The sequence below is a fragment of the Vipera berus genome, assembly GCF_964194415.1.
Source record: "Vipera berus genome assembly, chromosome: 1".
Lineage (NCBI taxonomy): Eukaryota > Metazoa > Chordata > Lepidosauria > Squamata > Viperidae > Vipera > Vipera berus.
Window position 1 is genome coordinate 288,127,790 of NC_138202.1, and position 17,741 is coordinate 288,145,530.

Here is a 17,741-nt window from a genome sequence, read left to right on the forward strand (position 1 = left end):
AAATACAGCAGATGTGATAAAGTTTTTCAATGCGGCCCAGAAAAGTGATAAGAAATTAAACTTAATTCAGTATAGTGAGTGTAATGCAACCTTTTAAAAACTGCACAAGAAAAAGTAAATGTAGAGAAGTTACACTTGAAAATTTGTTCCTTTTTAATTAAAATCTAAACAGTCTTTTTAACATAAATATTGAGCAAATAGATTTGTGAAAGTATACATGAAACAAAGAATTAGAAAAAGGTTGTGTTCTCTTGGTCCTTGCAAGTCTTAACCTCTAAAACCAGAAGAGTTGGTGGGATAGGATTAAAAGTAGCTCTGGAGTGGTTCCCCAAGAATAACTTCAAGCTGCTGAATGGTTTTTTGGCACTGATGCTCCACTTCTTCACATTCATCTGCCAAGGAGGCAAAAAGAAATAAAACAATTTAGGTTTCTCTCATGCTGCATCTTTTCTCTCCTACCCTCCATTTTCATGCCTTCTAGAGATTTTTTTTAGCTGGTTTTCAATTGTTTGGGTATTATTATTTGAGAATGCACCTTTCCATTCATGGGGAGGAAACTTATACCTTTTCAAATACATGTCTTAAAATGTATATATCACTGCTATTATATATTAATCTTAAAATGAAACTTTGGAAAGATTGGGAAACACTAAGAAAATGTTCCCAGTAAGTTCCAAAGGTGTTCTTAGAAAAGCAATGACCAGCACCATATTGCAAGGCATATAAGCTCAAGGTTTTTCTAGAACTAATAATTTAGATGTTAGCTCTGCCCAAGGAAGGAATCAACTTTCTCAGGTTGCAGAAAACAACATTGTAAATACCTGGGGTTCAATCAGTGCTTAATTATCAATTTTAATTTTAGAGGTTCCCTAATTTAATATTGAACCAACTCAGATACACTGTGTGTGTGTGTGTGTGTATGTGTGTGTGTGTGTGTGTGTACAGTATGTGTGTGTGTGTGTGTACATACACCCAAACGGTATATCAAAACATAGGCCCTATATAGACTATTATATAAATTATATTTAATGCTTGAATTAATTCCATTTTCTTCTAAACATTTCCTTACTTGTATGACACATGTCCTTTGAACATTCCTAAATACTGTGACATTTTCTTGGAAATAAAATGTACTGTGATTGACTTGGAGTTTGATACATTCTGTATATAGAAAGTTTTCCTTGTGAGAAAAATATGTATCCTCTAATGAATCCGTTCTCGACGATCTTAGACCCAAGGCTAGAAGTGCTCATAGAACCTAAGAATATAGTTTAGTGTGTGGTACTATGTAGCCTGACATCCAGCAGTTTTCTACACAGAGAGGAGAATTTGTCCCTAAGGGCAGGACAGCCATTAAAAGTAGTTTTATGAAAAAAAAGTAATCTGATACAAGAACAACATGCAATACGTTACCTTCCATAAGCTCAGCTAAGAAAGGAATGGATTCTGGTAGTAGCACCATATAATTTTCTCTTATTTTTTCGGCGAGCTCTAACAAAGCCAACAAAGCTGCAAATCGAACCTAAACAAAAAATAAGTATAATCGGGGCATTCAAAAGTATTAGCGCAGTCAGAATGGCCCAATGCTGGCTAACTCCTCCGCAACATCTGGGCACAATCACAACATCCCTGTTTTGAAAATACTGACCCCCTCCCCCCAACATGAATTAAGCCATATTATTTTCTTTTCCAAAGAAAGGAAAATACACAAAGTACTTGCCATCTTGATTGGCTTGAGCAGAACTTGACACATCTGCCACTAACCTTGGGTGATGCATGCCTCATCTTTAGCAAAATCTGATAGTTCAGGGGCTTCCACAGAGAGTCATCTGCCATTGCAACTGCAAACTGTGCTATACACGGAATCAAATGCACAGTCACTCTCTCCTGGAATTTCTCTTCTCCTCCAAGCATGTTTTCCAGCTACAAAGAAAAAAAAATCAATTCCATGCTGAGAGAAAAATGAAAACAAATTCATTTCAACCAATGTTGGGCTATGTATCCTGACCAAATTCTTTGTTGTTACTTAAAGCAATGTTATGTTAAAGCTTTTAGAATTAGAACAGATTGTTTTATTTTTCTTATCTATTGTTTGGTTCATTTCATTGTTTATATATTTTTAATAACCCCTTTTTTAATCCATAAGAACCCTGATTACATTTAACCACTAGTTGTGCAAGACTGTCTTTGGTAGACTGTTTCTTTATAAACAGTACATCACTCAAATTCATGTTCTAAATTAAGTATGATAAATTGACAATAAGAGAAGCTGAAAAAGGAACCTAGCCCAAACGAATAAAGTATATCTGTAAAAATAGTCCAAGAATGACACAGCACAGTGGAAACCTATTGCATAATAATCTAATAAAAATGTCACTGCTATCTAACCTGATTGACTAACGGCAGCATCAATGTTTCTGCCCGCTCTTTGCTCACAAAATGATAAGAATCAAAAAGGAAGATTTTGTACAAGCAATCCAGGCTATATTGTAGTAATAAGCAACTTTTTTCAGTGTCGCCCTCAGATTCAAAGAAAGCTTCATCTGCATCTGAAATAAACAGGAAAAGATATAGGATAAGGCTTTTATACTTAGCTAACACTCATTTTGTAATCTCTGTATAATACTAGCAAAGAGAAATTTACATTAATAGCATGTTTATAATTAAAGCTTTTTTAATTAGAATATTAAGATTTCCAATATTATTAGGGCAGTGTTTTTCAACCTTGGCAACTTTCAGATGTGTGGACTTCAATTCCCCAAACTTGTTGGCTTGAGAATTCTGAGTTGAAGGCCACACAACTGAATATTGCCATGGTTGAGAAACAACTTATTAGGGTAACATATAAAATTTGACAGCTGAATGTTACCAGATCATGTTTCTCCCAACTGTAGTTGTTGGCGGCACCCCGATACCTTAGTTCTGCATGTGGAGATGTTTTTTTCTGGGTAGTTGAGAAGTGCTTCCCTGAAGCATCCCTTTGAAACTTTTCAAACTCCTCAAAAATAGTTAAGCAATTGGGAAATGATGATGTAGCTCAGGGGTGTCAAACTCAATTTCATTGAGGGCCGCATCAGCATTTCGGTTGCCCTCAAGGGGCCGGGTGGGTATGGCCAGGGTGGGCGTGGGCTACTGGGTGGGCGTGGCTAGAGTGCGTATGGCCTACTGGGTGGGCATGGCCAGCTCTACATTGTTCGCATCAAGGGTGCCTATGGGGGCCTGGGCAGGAGTGGGGCAGATCTGAGGGTCTCTGGCAGGAGGGTCTCTGGGCCAGGGCCAAGGCAGTGGGGGCCGTTCCCTCACTGTTTCCAGGATGGCTTCGCGGGCCACATGAAACCACTTTGCGGGCCGGATCCAGCCCCCGGGCCTTGTGTTTGACATGTCTGATGTAGCTTATGCCATATCAACTTAATGGTACTGGGAGAATAACAAGTCATTGCTGAAAGACCATACCTGTTATTTGGCTATATACGAAATCTACCCAAGAACTGATAACATAAGCCATCATTTCAGCAGAGTTCATTCATCAAAAATGTACAGTAATACCATTTTCTCGCCATGTCATAAGATCTTGATTACAAATGTGTTTATTAACTATTAATTTTGTTTGTGGGTTTTCTTTACCTTAATACGGTAATTATTCTCATTATTACTGGTTATTTTATAGAAATAATGCAAATAAAATGAAAGGCAAGATTCTAAATATTATCCTCCCTCAATGAAGACATGACACAGGCTGTGATAAAGTTAAATAAACTTAGTTTAATGTGAATGATCCGTATGATTTATTCTCTTGAAGGTGAACTACCAGAAATTGGATTCTGAGTTGATCCAGACTAGCTTTACATTTATAAAAAAACTGAAAATAAGTTAAGAAGAAAAATGATAAATATGCATTATCCCGTTATTAGTGCATTATAACACGTCTGATTAAAATATTTTTTCTTCCTTGCATTTACTTTTAAATTAGAATTTTTACCTGTTTTTGATGTATTAATCTGGTTCAGATTGTCAGCAAAAGGTTTCACTAAATGGCCAGCAAATAGGCTGAACAGCCCTTTTAGCTCACCAGCAATACAGTCTGCCAGTCGGTAGAAAGTTAACTGTCTATCCTTTGAGGCACCTTCAGTTTTGGCCCAATCAAAGAGCTGAAAGAAAGGGAGAACGGGTGGGGTTTTTTTGTATCAAAACACAAACAAAAAAACCTATTGAGATAGTGTGTTCAAATGCCTACCTTGAAAAACAAGGGTCGGAAAGACATTTCAGAAAGCTTCATAATCATGCTGATTAAGCACGTAATAATTCGAGATTCTATTTTGCCAACTTTCTCTATATTGTCCTAGAATAAAGCAGGTGTTATCAAAATATTTCTAGCAGTGTTTATAGGATTGTGGGCACAATTCTACCCAGAACTGAGCTTTTTAAACTCCCCCATAAAGATTTTAATTCAAAGGGAAACATCACTTGAAGAGGAATACATTTGTGCCACTCCCAAAAGATTTCATATACTTCACCTGAGAGTGTTCAGCTCTGAAGTCCAAAGCCTTGGTGAAAAATGCTGTTAGCTCAGATTGATGAGCAGAGAGCTGATTTTTCTCCAGAGTTACAATGTGCTCCTTCAAAATATCCATTATAGTACCCACATCATTCTAGAAGAGCAAAGGAATAAAAATACAAGTTCAGATTAATACCTAAGGGAATTCAAATTATTAAAGAATGTCTAGATTGCTTGAAGTTTTCCCTTCAAAAATGTAATAGCATCTTTTTTTATGGAAAACCTCTGGTCCAGGATATTGTGAAATTTGAGAACCATTGCCCTGCTCCTCTTCCTCCTTGCCCAAGAAGGCCATGATAGAGCACAGATTAGTTGAGTAAAGGAAGCAGCCTTTTGCAGGTGAAATTACACTTCCTTTCGAATGAAGTGTGATGCCATGCACTTTCTGAACTCCATTATTGCCTGGGGCAATATACTGACTACGTATATGTGTACAACAATATAGCAAGAGATGTGTTGGAAGAACTGAAGTGCATCTCACCTTAGATGCATTTGCAATTTCACCATAGCACTTGGCAATTGCTGGCAGAAGAACTCTTGATGGAAGTTTTGTTGCTAAAGTGGTTTTCAGAGATGCCACACGTAGATTAACTTGAGATGAAGGTCCCATTTCAACAGTAATTCTGTCCAAGTGGACCACCTAGGAGGCAGCCAATGTACAAATCAAATTATCTCACAGACGCTTCACACATTGTGCTGCTTAGCTAATACTTGCTCTTAATTAAAAGTGGATGTACTGACCTGGAGAAGAACATCCAGTAAATATGGGCTGAGGAAGCGTGGCAAAGTTTCTACAATTTTCAGTAGAGCCGTCACTGTGCTGAGTAAATAAATTTCATTGGCAACCAAGTCCTTTTTGTGTTTCAGTATATTTAGCAATGCCGGCATCAGTCTATGAGAAAAGTTACATAAGATTAACCTGTTCATACTCAAACAGACCTCCCAATAAAATAAGTTATCTTCTACTCACATACATTTCACTAAATGGTGTTTTAAATAAGATCAAAGGCCAAGATCTTCTGAAAACACAGACATTTCTAATGAATATTAGCTGTTAACTTTCTTAATCTAAATAAAGGGTGGTGTAGTAGCTAATTGCATATGAGTCAAAACTCATTTTATCTATCCCTACTTTCTTGAATGATTGTAATCATGAAAGTGCTTAATTTTTCATTTTTGTGTGTGGAAAGCTTCCAATTAATCATACAAATTTTCCTATGAATGTAATTCAAGCATTTCTTTGCAAGGAAGAGCAATCAGTTATCTGGCATAGAAAATTAAGAATCATTTATACAAAAGGAAGTACATAATTTCCCTCCCCCCCAATGCCAATTGATTTTTCCCCCTTTGGAATTTCCTGTAAAACCTGTGTCTATCTATAAAAGGAGAAGAAAAATAACCATCCTATCTTTTAGAGCTGCTTAACTGATATTCAATCACACTGCAATGGAAAGCATAGTTTGAACCAATCTCAAGGGTCAGTCCAGATGTTCAATTTTTTGATCCTTAATTATGCTTGTAGAAGAGTTACCTTGGAAGTTGAGGTATGGCCAATGCTTTCAGCACACAGGTGACCTCAGCAGCGCACAGCAAAGCACTTCCGACAACATTTTTTTCTTCTTTCCCATCTGAAGAAATCACCTCGATGGCCACTTTCAGCACAGCCACAAACAGCTCATGTTTCTCTGTGCCAAAACACTTGCACAGCAACTTCAAGCTGTACAAGGCCGTCTGCCTATTAATTGCCTGCTCCTCAGCTTCCTGATGCTGCACAACAGTGAGGAGGTCAGGAATCAATTCAAGCAGCAGTTCCACCTGAAAGGACAAAGTGAGGCTGGAGGCATTACAGAGGATTTCCTATCGTAAATTCAGGGATCCAGACCCAGTACTTCTTTATTTAAGTACTGTACTTAAAGGCAAGGGTGAACTTTTTCCATTATAGTTGCTCTGCTATGTGGCACAATGGACTACTAATACTACATTGCAATCGGGACAATGAGAAGAAATGCTTACTTGGGTTTGCTTCCATTGTGCGTTCTGTTGCAGTTTATTGTTGAGGAGATCCATGGCTTTACGTCTCACTGAGGGCAACTGATTGATCATCAGGCCCCTGAGGACAGGAATAAAGGTTTCTGTTGGAATTAAGGAATTGATCTAGAAAGGGAACATAGGAACAATTTTTTAAAAAATTAATGGTAAAAAATTGTTTCGGTATTCAGAGAGGAAAAATAATCTAACAATCCTGTGTCTCTATCCCATTCCAGCCTTGAGCATCCCACTGACTCTTGAATTTGGGGGAAACGCAAGAAAATCTCAGAATGCAAACCCGGTGTCAATCCAACAAGGTAGAGCAGACTGAGAAACCAATGTCATATGGGTCAAGACTACTGTTATCATGACAACTATAGTAACAGAATCTTGCAAGGCTGTGCTTCCCCTTCCCCCTTTGCTATTTTTGTGTGACCTAGGGAGGGCCCTGTCTGCGATGTTTAGTCAACTTAGCATCTCTCAATGAAGCTCAAGCCCCGCTTATCTGTTGCCTTGGTAGTGACTCGTATTTCCTCCTGTTCCCAAAGCCTTTCCCCATGTCTTCTACAACTAGGTCAAAATCGGAAGGAAACAATATAAACAGAGAATTTTCTTCACTCAGTTTTCTCCACATTCCAAGCCTTTCCTCAAGTCTTGACTGAGGTAAGTGAAAATTCTGTTCCTCCTTCCCTCTGCCTTCCCTCAGCTGCCTGATAAATTGATTTAGAAAATCCAGAGTTGAAAGGAGTCGTTTAGACCACCAAATCTAATCCCTGGCTATCTAGCTTCTGCTTCAACATATTTCCCAAAGGGGAGTTCATAACCTCTTATAGTAATTGGTTAGGGTTAGGGTTAAAACTTTCCTTTATTGGAACTTATCCTATAGTTTGAGATCTTTATTTCATCCCAAGCACTCTGGCACAATATTCTTCTTTGGAAGAACTTATCTATTTATTTATTTAGAAGATTTATATGACTGCCCACTCACTCTCAATGACTCTGGGTGTTTACAAACAATAAAAAACCCAATATAAAAGAATAAAAAAACAGAAACACCCCCCCCCAGGTGACAACACACAATCAAACCATCCATTTGATGGGTTCCATCCCACTCTGGGTTTCCCAGGCTTGTTGGTAGAACCAGGTCTTCAAGGCCTTCTGAAAGAGTGTCAAAGTGGGGGCCAATTTAATCTCGGTGGGGGTGATGTTCCAAAGTGAGGGAGCCACCACAGAGAAGGTCCTTCTTCTGGGTCCTGCCAGATGTACCTTCTTAGGGGATGGACCTGCAATATGCCCTGCCTTCCCGCTCTAATGGGTTGGGTGGATGTAACTGGGAAGAAACGGTCCTTAAGATAATTCCCCACCTTTCAGAAAACCAAAGTTCTATCATATTTTCTGTAAGACTTCTTCTTTCAAGGGTAAGCCTTTCTATGTGCTTGCTTCACTTTTTCCAAATATAATAGATTTAGTATTTTCTATTTTTTAACACATTGTTTTTAAATCTCTATTGTATTATTGTTTGTATTCATATAAATTGCCCAGATAACTGTAAATTGTTATAAATAGAATTAATTTGCTAAGCAAATCTGCGGTAGCAGATAACTCAACATATCTTAAGCAACTAAGATTTTTGCCTGTATTATTTGGTGGTTTAGAATTAATAAACCCATTTTTACATCAAAATCACAAAGTTTCAAGATGTCACTTTACTGGCAGATAGAATAATACTTACTTTATCTAGTAGTTCATAAGATTTGTTGAGCAAAACCTTCCAGAATTTGGCTGTCAAAGTGTTGGCATTTTTTTCTATTGACTGTGCCACTGCATTTATGTAGCAAAGAACTTTTTCCAACAACCTAGAAAAACAATTTAGTGAATGACTGGCTACATCAATCCTTATTAATTTTCCATTGGAATAAGAGAATCCAAAAAGAAAACCATTTATCCACAAGAAACAGGCCATGCGGGCATGCCATTAGATTCAACTTTGTTATCATCATGGTGATGATGATCAAGGCAAAATCCCAAACTATCCTTGAAATTTGCCCCAACATTCAGTTGATAGAAGATGTTGCATCAGTAGGAAATGTTAGCTGAATACTTGCATTATTTTATGCTGACATATTTTTAAAGTCAGTCTACTGATTTTAGTGGCTACTCTAAATAAATTAAAGACAGGATTCCACTCAGGATTCCACCCAGCATTAATTTTACACTTTCTATCTCTTGAAGCAAAAAATAAGTGTAACATAATGTTCACAGATCAGCCTGATTTATTTTGAAATTGTCCTTGTCCTGTTTCAAGTTTTCTTATGTGCGATCTTTGCCTATCACCTCCTACTGAATTAGTATCATATACCTTAATGGGCTGCAGTTTCAGGTAGACAGAGATGATAGATGATAGATATAGTTCATTTCTCATCTGGCCAAAGATGTAAAGCAGAAATGTCAAACACAAGGCCTGTGGGCTTGATCTGGCCCACAATGGGCCCAGATCTGGACCATGGGGCTGCCCTGGAGACAGCAAGGCCCCGGTAGCTCATGCTGCTGTCTGCCCCCCACACACACATGGCCCGAGAGGGCCAGCAAGGCTCCTCTGGTGGATCAGTCCCTGGCACACCCCTCCACTAGAGACTTCTGGATCCCTCCTGGGCCCCCAAGTGCCCCTTGATGCAAAAGACTTTGAGCTGGCCATGCCCACCCCGGCCATGCCCACCCAGTCGGCTATGATCATCCTGGCCACCCACCCCCCCGAAGGCAACCACAATGCTGATGCGGCCCTCAATGAAATCGAGTTTGACACCCCTGATGTAAAGTAATTCTTTCTCAAAATCTCCCCATACAGTTTACTTCTATTCTTAATTAAAATATTTAACAAAAAAGCAAACATACATTTGTTCAAGTTCCTTTAACTCTTCAGAATCTTCACATTCAACTACCTAGTGGACAAAGGAAGGAAAACCACTTACACAGTGCATGTCAATGTTAGGATTAGGGTTTAAATTCAGGTGTGTGAACATGATTATGAGGTGCGCTAATATTTTTTTACAGTATTAACCAGATAAAATCTTCATGACTATTTTGTCTGGCTTTACACTAAAAAATTGGTGGCATTCAGGACCATGAAGAATCCATCCTTTTTATTATTATATACACACACATATTCACCAAACTGTTCCCTTTCAGTGTAACCAATGTTAAAGTCCAACACAATCAAGTACTAAGCAAAAGAAATTAAATGAGAAAAAAAGAAAAAGAAATTTAACTGGATCTAGTTAAATCATCCCTATTATCCTTGCTTCTACTATAGCCATACACTGATTCATACACGGCCTTTAGTGCTTTAAAATTTTCACCCTTTTCATTTTCTGGAGCCTCATGCTGCCATCAGCATAACATACAGGATTAAGTGGGACTGGCAATTGATTTGAGGGATGGTTCCCTAAGTTCCTAATTAGTGAGAACACAGCCCTGAAAGATCTCTTTTGCACATCGAATTTCAAAGTAGATGTCTAATCTATAATATATAGTCAATGATATTATCTGCAGACTTTAAGGCAAAATAACATGCAATGTTATTTTACTTTGCACTCAATGTCAAGCATGTTTCTAGTTACACCAACCAGCACTACAATGAAGCCAGAAGAGAAGAGAAAAGAAGATTCTGCAACTCGCCTTAGTTCATGGAAATTACAGGTTCTCACCGGGTAAATGGGACTCTTATCAGTTCTGGGCAAAGATAAATTCAACTCACTTTTTTTACAAAACTGTGTGAAGCCAGAAGCTGTGACATGAAAGAGACTGCCAGGAATTTCAAATGCCTCAACTGTTTGCCAGAATGAGACTCCACATCAAAGAGTTCTGTTTCTTGACTGTAGGATTGTGTCCGGAGTGGCCTCGACTTCTTTTGCCCAGAATCGTCTGCAAAAAATAGACCCCCAAAGCCATATAAGTCTCTTTAAATAAGTAAGTAAATAAATAAATCTATGTACATATTATGGGAAAATCCAATTAAAAGTGGCATTTACTCACATCTATGCCATAAAGCAGTGTAGCATGTTGTACAAATTCTTTAAGTAATACAACTTTTCCTTTAATTTTGAATAGAACGAGGGGAATGACTCAGGCAGTAGATTTTTAGCACCATGAAAGGATATTTCATTTATCATTACTGCCAGAATGGAAATTTTTAGGGGATCTTCTTCTCTACATGCTCAAATAACTACCTTGGTTTGGGAAACTCTGACCAGGTGAGATGCCATTTGCTGCACTGGATTTTGGTGCCAGCTCTGGAGAAAATAGCACTAGGCCTGATTATGAACCACCTAAACAAGCTTCTTTCAGCTGGGATTCAACCTGATCCGTTTATTGAGTGGCTGTCTACAAGTTCCTTTGCTGGTAATTACCTTCTTTGTTCTCTGGCAGGTTTGTTAAATAGTTGAGTAGTTTCATTAAACTTTGCAGCTGTTCAATTATGCTAAATTCACAACATACAGAAATCCAGAATTCCGTATCAGTTTCCAAAACAATATCCTGTGTAAGTAGCAAGATGAAGAAAACAGTAGGGTAAAATGCTGCATATTACGCATTATATTGCAACGATCTGCACAGCAACGCATACATTTCCAAAACTCTTTACCTACCTTCTCCCCACTGGCTACTGCGGCCCCAGATTTGGTCACATGTTGTTCAAACAATAGTACTAAAAGTATCCACAGAAATCGCTCCGCCCCCAAAGTACTTGTCAGTTGCTCTAAAATTGGGAGACGCCGATGCTCTGGCACGTGGGGCAAGGCATCCACAAAAACCCGGATGATTTTAATCACAACTCCTTCCATGTTCCCTGCAGTTCCTGAAGACTTGCCATCTTCCTCCGCCTACAAAGGATATTAAAAAAAAACACCAAAGCATAGCTGACTCAGGAATTCTGGGAGTTGAATTCCATGAGTCATAAAAGAGCCGAGGTTGCCTACCCCCCCCCCCCCCGGCCTAAACAAAGGCAAAACAGACAAGACTTTGCTTCAAATGAAGTAAAAACAACAACTACTACAAGAAAAAAAAAATAAACCCCAGCCCCAAAAGCCAAGGTTATAACCAAAGCCTGAATACTAAAGAAGAACCATGGAATAGATATATAATTAGTGGAACTGTGTTTGTTTGGCAAAGCCAATCTGTAAATGAAAGGCAGGCTTGACAATAAATGGCTGTTATTGTCTTGTAAATCCAGTAATGTTATGACTAAAGGAACCTCCTGTTTAAAAAAAAATAGGAAGAATTAAGCCAAAGCATTTAGAATCCAAGCTGCAATTAATAAAAATAAGAATTCTACTGTCTCAGATGCAAGACTTAAGTTTGGTATAGAGGTAGTCCTTGCCTTACAACTGTTTGTTTAGTGAACATTTGAAGTTACAATGGCGCTGAAAAAGGTGACTTATGAATGTTTTTCAACTTACAACCACTGCAGAATCCCCCAGTCACGTGATTAAAATTCAGGGACGTGGCAACTGGGATGTATTCATGACAGTTGCAGTGTCTCGGGGTCATGTGATCACCATTTGTAACCTTCCCAGCTGACTTTTGACAAGCAAAATCAATGGGAAAAGCTAGATTCGTTTAGCAACTGCATGATTCAATTAACAACTGTGGCAAAAAAAAATGCAGTCCAGCTCACTTAACGACTGTCTTGCTTAGGAATAGAAATGTTGGGCTTAATTGTGGCCACATGTCGAGGACTACCTGTATTCCGTTTTAGTGATGCAGTTTAAATTATTTTACCTGTATGAGAGCTGGAATGACCATCTTCACTGTCTTGTTGATCACCTGGAAACTGTATGCATCATCCAGACGCATGACATTTGCTCCCATGAATGTGAAAATGGGCATGATATTGTGTAGCACTTTATCCTGCACAAAAGAAAGCAATTATTATTAAGGTAGCACTTGGTTTTGAGCATTTATTCCTGCTTTGCAGTTTCTCTCAGAACAATTTTCTTTCTGACTTTAAAGCAGGGGATCCTTTGCTTTTTTTTTAACAGTGTCCAAGGAACTGCTCAACTTTACTATCCCCTTATTTGGCATCCAATGCAGCTCGCCTAGCAGCGGTGACCCATGAGCACACCAGGCAGCGCCCATTTCTGCTCACACCATTGCATTTTAAACCAGTTTTAGCTCCTGGCTGGTCTTCCATGGGAGCCCCACGTAGAGCGCGTTGCAGTCATTCAATTGTGAGGTGATCAAGGAACAAATCATTGCCTGAAGGGCCTCACAATTAAGAAAAGAATGCAACTGGGTGGGCAAAAACAAGAAGCGGCTTCTCAATTATCCAGGGCCTGCGCCACAGGTAATAACCAGCACCTGGAATTGCACTCGGAAGCCAATTTTCAATCCTGCATGAATAGACAACTTTAGCAGCTCCTCAATACTTGCTGAAACATTACACGTACTGTCAAACCTCTGACCAGTTAGTGATCACTTCAGGGAGTAACAGATTAGTGATAAAGAAAAGAGAAAGAAAAACTTAGTAATTGATGGTGATCTATGCAAAGAAAGAAGCAGGAGGAGAAAAATCTTGAAGAAAGAAGTCAAGTGAACCTGGAAATTGGCCAGCTATTTCTAAGCATAAGATTAGCAGCCTCACCCAAAGGCCTGCGTCAAAGAGCTGAAAAGGCAGCGAAACGTGACGTCCCTTTTTAGACACTTCCCTACCCTCAACAAGCATTCCAATAAACTCACAGGAAACATTCCAGCTGCGGCACCCAGCAACAGCAGTGCGTGGTGATGAGTCTGTGGCATTTCTGAGACCCGGATGCATTGAACAATCAGTTCCACATTGAACTTCTCTTCATCCAGGAGACCTCAAAAAGCAGAGAAGGCACTGAAAAGTTAGCCAGGCTTACAAAGCTTCCCTCCCAAATGCATTTGGAGATACAAACCCTAGGGCAGGGGTCTTCAGACTTGGCCCGTTTATGACTTGTGGACTTCAACTCCCACAATTCCTTAGCCAGGCACGCTGGCTGAGGAATTCTGGGAGTTGAAGTCCACAAGTCATAAAAGGGTCAGGTTTGAAGACCCCTGCCCTAGGGGAACCCAGCCAAATATCCCAAATGAAATTAACTTTGGTCTTCACTTTACCTGCCTTCATCCTGTTGCTATCTGGGGACAGCTTCTGACAGATGTTTAACAAACTACCAAGTATTAGTTGTTTTGTGTATTCCAGATTTTCTTCCCCTGTAGTAGGTTCTAGACACCTGGAAATTTAAAAAGGAGTTTTTTGGGAGAAATAGATGACCAAACATAAGATTCCATGCTGCTACGTAAAAACAGCAGTTTTGAAGGGTGGGGGTGGGGCAGAGAGGACCAATCTTCTATAACACACTGATAATTTCTACATCACATTCCAAGTTCCTTTTTTCCCAAATATCTTATTTGGAGAAATCATCAAGGGAACCAGTTACAGACAGGAAAGGAATTGCAAGGCTCTTGAGGAATCAATCATCATAGCAAGCGGCAACATGATGCAGCTCAAAAATTAGCAGTGGGGTAGCATCCAGAAACCATGCTCTAAGATGGAACATCTTAAAAGGCGGTCAGATCCACATGCTCATAGTGACCAAATGCAGGTTTGCTTGTAGCTTGGCCACATAAAGAGAAATTAGACAGAACTAAACTGTAGCACAGAATGGAGGACAGAAGAGCTGAGTCATTTTGATAATGCCCAAATCTAAAAATGGAAGGGTTATTCTATTCTGTAACTCTTTTCTCCCATGGGCGAGATATAGACTTTTCCAGGGCCAGCCAGTCCTAATATTTAATGGCTGGATTGAACCCAATTTGGTTAAGAAATTACAAGATGTAGAATTGCTCTCCAAAGTAAAATTACCTAGATAGCAAATTGAAAAGGGTGGGTATCAGGGCCTGGGGCTGTTTGAGCTTCTTTTTGTGTTGTAGCAATTCTAGGATAAGTGTAATTCTTTGCCAGTTCATACTTTCTTCTTGTACACATTCTTGATCTTGGACTTTCCTGGATGATAAAAAGCAGAACAAAGTAAACTTATTTCCTTCTATAAAAATATCAGTTTTTGCAGAGCAACTATTCCTGAGTCAGATTCTACAAAGAAAAAGACTTATCAACAAAATACAGCTATTAAAGATTGCTTAATTCAAATGTCCTTTTTAATCTTTCTATTGCTTGGCTTACCATATATGCTTATGACTTCTGGCTTTTGTTCCCTCTCTGATTAATTACTTAGTTCTCTTGTTTTTGGCTATTTAACCGGGCAACATCTATTTTGATGACAATTTTTGAGGAATTCAGACAGGCCTTCTAGTTCTCATGATTATGGAGATAAGGTTATAACTCTCTTCAGAAGCAATGAATTTGCCCTAATGTCATATACATATACAATTATAAGCAGATGTTATTAAATTAAAATATTAACTATATAAAATAATCTAACATTTATTTTCATGTTTGTCTAGTCCTCTTTGGTTAACTCTGTCTCTTCCCATTTAATCACAGAAATTATCTTCATTATTTTGCATCAAAAGCGTGTATGATATTCAGTTCCAATTAAATGTCAGAGTGTTACTAATTTTATTCCACATGTAGATTCATGGAAATGTCATAGCTTAAATTGTTGCTTAATGAATTACTGTCTTAGGTTTTTAAGCTCCCGGGCTTCCAAATCGTTAATGCTTTATTTTAAAACCTCCTCCATTATAGCATATATGGCATTTATATTTCCCACCCATTTTACCTCTGCTGCTGTATTTTCTGCCTTCTTGTCTGGTGAACTGTAGCCACAGTCTTAATTTTAGGTTGAGGTTCAAGTTCGATACTAATCTGCTCAGCATCTACTGAAATCTGAACAATATGTTAGACTTTGTTAAAGATTTGTAACACACCACACATCACAATGTATTGTACATGGGCAGCCCAACTACAAAATATGATCTGGCCATCCTCTTGTCAACTGGAATGTGACAAGCCTGTATGGTGGTGCAGAAAGAAAGCACGACCATTTGTATTTGAAGGGGAGGACTATGAGGAATGTTTCCTATGAATTTGGCACCTCCAAGGACATAACAGCATAGCTTCCTACTGAAAAGGCAATACAATTCTTTGCCAGAACTTATTCTTTGTGTTCACAAAAGTCATGTTTTCAGTAAAAGCAATGCACTCATCATATGGCATATTACTAATTTTTCAAACTATTCCTATAAATACTTTGTGTTTTAATTCTCTGTAACATGCATTTTAATTAGCTCCTATATTGAACACAATACAGTTGTTAAAAGCAATCAGATTACGATGGCCTAATTCCTGCGAGCAAGCTATGTGATTAGGGAATAATACAAAATTGACACAGAAAGAGATAAATAATTCATTCTTTATTATTTATTTATTATCGAATGAATACTCCTGTTCTATTTATTCAGAGGAATCAGTGTCTCATTATGCAGCGAGATTAAATTGATCTTACCCCTTTAAATACGCTGCTGATTGCCTGGGCACAATGTAGATTCTTGCAATTGAGGAGTAAGTCAAAAAGAACTCCCAGAATCCTTTGTTGTACCTTCCCATCTGGCAGTGCAGCAAAGAAAGGTTTTGTAATCTAGAAATAACAAAAAGACATTATATATATATATACATACACACACCGTATTCACCGGCGTATAACACGCACCTCATTTTAAAAAGGAAATTTCAGGAAAAAAACTTAAATTTCAAATAAATATCATTAACATTATATCGGCGTATAACACGCACACATCATTTGCCCCCTATTTTCAGGAAGAAAAAGTGCGTGTTATACGCCGATAAATACGGTATATACACATATACACACACACATGTATATATATGTATATATATGTATGTATATTTATATGTATATATATGTATATATATGTATATACACACACACACACACACACACACAAGATTTTGAAAGAAAGTTCAGCATTATTTCAGGTGATAAGGAAAATAAGGAAACATAGCTTCCTCATGATACCCTGTGAATTAATTTCTTTATTAAATTTATATGCCATCCATTTCACTCAGAAAAACAACCCTGCCCAAAATACAATTTGAATTTGGCTTTTTTGAATCTTTGTTCAACTTGCTTGCTACTGGCTTTCAGGATTCGACATATATCCTGTATTTTCTAACTTTTAGTGGGCTGCCTTATAACTTGATAGCACAATGGAAAATAAAGAAACAACACACAAGCCAAATTACTTACAGCTTACATTGACAAGGAAAAACATATCAAGAGGATCTTTCTTCAGCAAACAAGAACTCTTTTTGCCTCCTGCTGGAAGCAGATTCTGTTATTTATTTTTTCTTAGTAGAATTGGGGTGTACGTGGTACTCATTTATTGGAGGGGGGAAAAAAAGGAAATTGGAGCAAAACATAACTATCAGCTCTCTCCTTAGAAAGCAATTGGAAGACTTTTTATGGCAAAGAAAAGAGAAACATTTGTACTCTAGAAGGTGACCTATGCAAATAATCACTGTGAAAGATTCTAGTGAAAAAAACTCACACGAAATCTTACCTGCCCAAGAGCTGTAATCTGAAAAGGATGAAGGCCCAGGTACACTTCCTGAGAGGCATGCAAAGCTTTGAGGAACAGATGTAGGCACTCTTGATTTGTGCAGAGGAGTGTTGCCGAGTGCTCATTGTATTTCCCAAGAATGAGCTGCAAAAGAAGGGCTTCATCTTTCAACATCTGTCCTGTACCAAACGCTTTCTCCAATAACCGATCTAGGAGAGGCAGCAAGCTAAGAAGCACGGCCTGAAAAAACATGACCAATATTATTTTTAAAAATCAGCCAAAACTTCAATAAACTTACGTTTATAAAACTTATTTTGTATTCAATTTATGGGTATGTTAACAGAATAACAGAGTTGGAAGGGATCTTGGAGGTCTTCTGGTCCAATCCCCAGCTCAAGCTGGAGATCCTATACTAGTTCAGACAAATGGCTGTCCAATATCTTCTTAAAAATCCCCAGTGATGGAGCACCCACAACTTCTGGAAGCAAGTCAATGTTTAAGGAGAGAAAGCCAAATTTCTAAATGTGTATGACGCAAGAGCATATTTAATCAACAGTAATAAACTCGGCATGCAAATTATCTGAAGACATGTCTTAGTCTC

At 38.3% G+C, this 17,741-nt stretch overlaps 1 protein-coding gene across 1 annotated transcript in view; it reads right to left on the minus strand.

The window, feature by feature from the left end:
* Positions 1-129: 129 nt before the first annotated feature.
* HEATR1 (HEAT repeat containing 1) overlaps positions 130-17,741 on the minus strand; it is a 42,586-nt gene continuing 24,974 nt past the window's right edge. Inside the window, exons 23-45 of the mRNA XM_081328485.1 lie at positions 17,141-17,380; positions 16,066-16,197; positions 15,340-15,446; positions 14,463-14,603; positions 13,715-13,830; positions 13,316-13,437; positions 12,359-12,487; positions 11,227-11,460; positions 10,990-11,116; positions 10,338-10,504; positions 9,476-9,522; positions 8,316-8,439; positions 6,569-6,709; positions 6,087-6,370; positions 5,297-5,447; positions 5,037-5,195; positions 4,515-4,649; positions 4,235-4,339; positions 3,980-4,148; positions 2,389-2,549; positions 1,765-1,923; positions 1,414-1,522; positions 130-392 (exon numbers count right to left, since the gene is read on the minus strand). Coding sequence (XP_081184611.1) covers positions 304-392; positions 1,414-1,522; positions 1,765-1,923; positions 2,389-2,549; positions 3,980-4,148; positions 4,235-4,339; positions 4,515-4,649; positions 5,037-5,195; positions 5,297-5,447; positions 6,087-6,370; positions 6,569-6,709; positions 8,316-8,439; positions 9,476-9,522; positions 10,338-10,504; positions 10,990-11,116; positions 11,227-11,460; positions 12,359-12,487; positions 13,316-13,437; positions 13,715-13,830; positions 14,463-14,603; positions 15,340-15,446; positions 16,066-16,197; positions 17,141-17,380 — 3,348 coding nt within the window. The 3' untranslated portion in view covers positions 130-303. The remainder of the gene's footprint in view (positions 393-1,413; positions 1,523-1,764; positions 1,924-2,388; positions 2,550-3,979; positions 4,149-4,234; positions 4,340-4,514; positions 4,650-5,036; positions 5,196-5,296; positions 5,448-6,086; positions 6,371-6,568; positions 6,710-8,315; positions 8,440-9,475; positions 9,523-10,337; positions 10,505-10,989; positions 11,117-11,226; positions 11,461-12,358; positions 12,488-13,315; positions 13,438-13,714; positions 13,831-14,462; positions 14,604-15,339; positions 15,447-16,065; positions 16,198-17,140; positions 17,381-17,741) is intronic.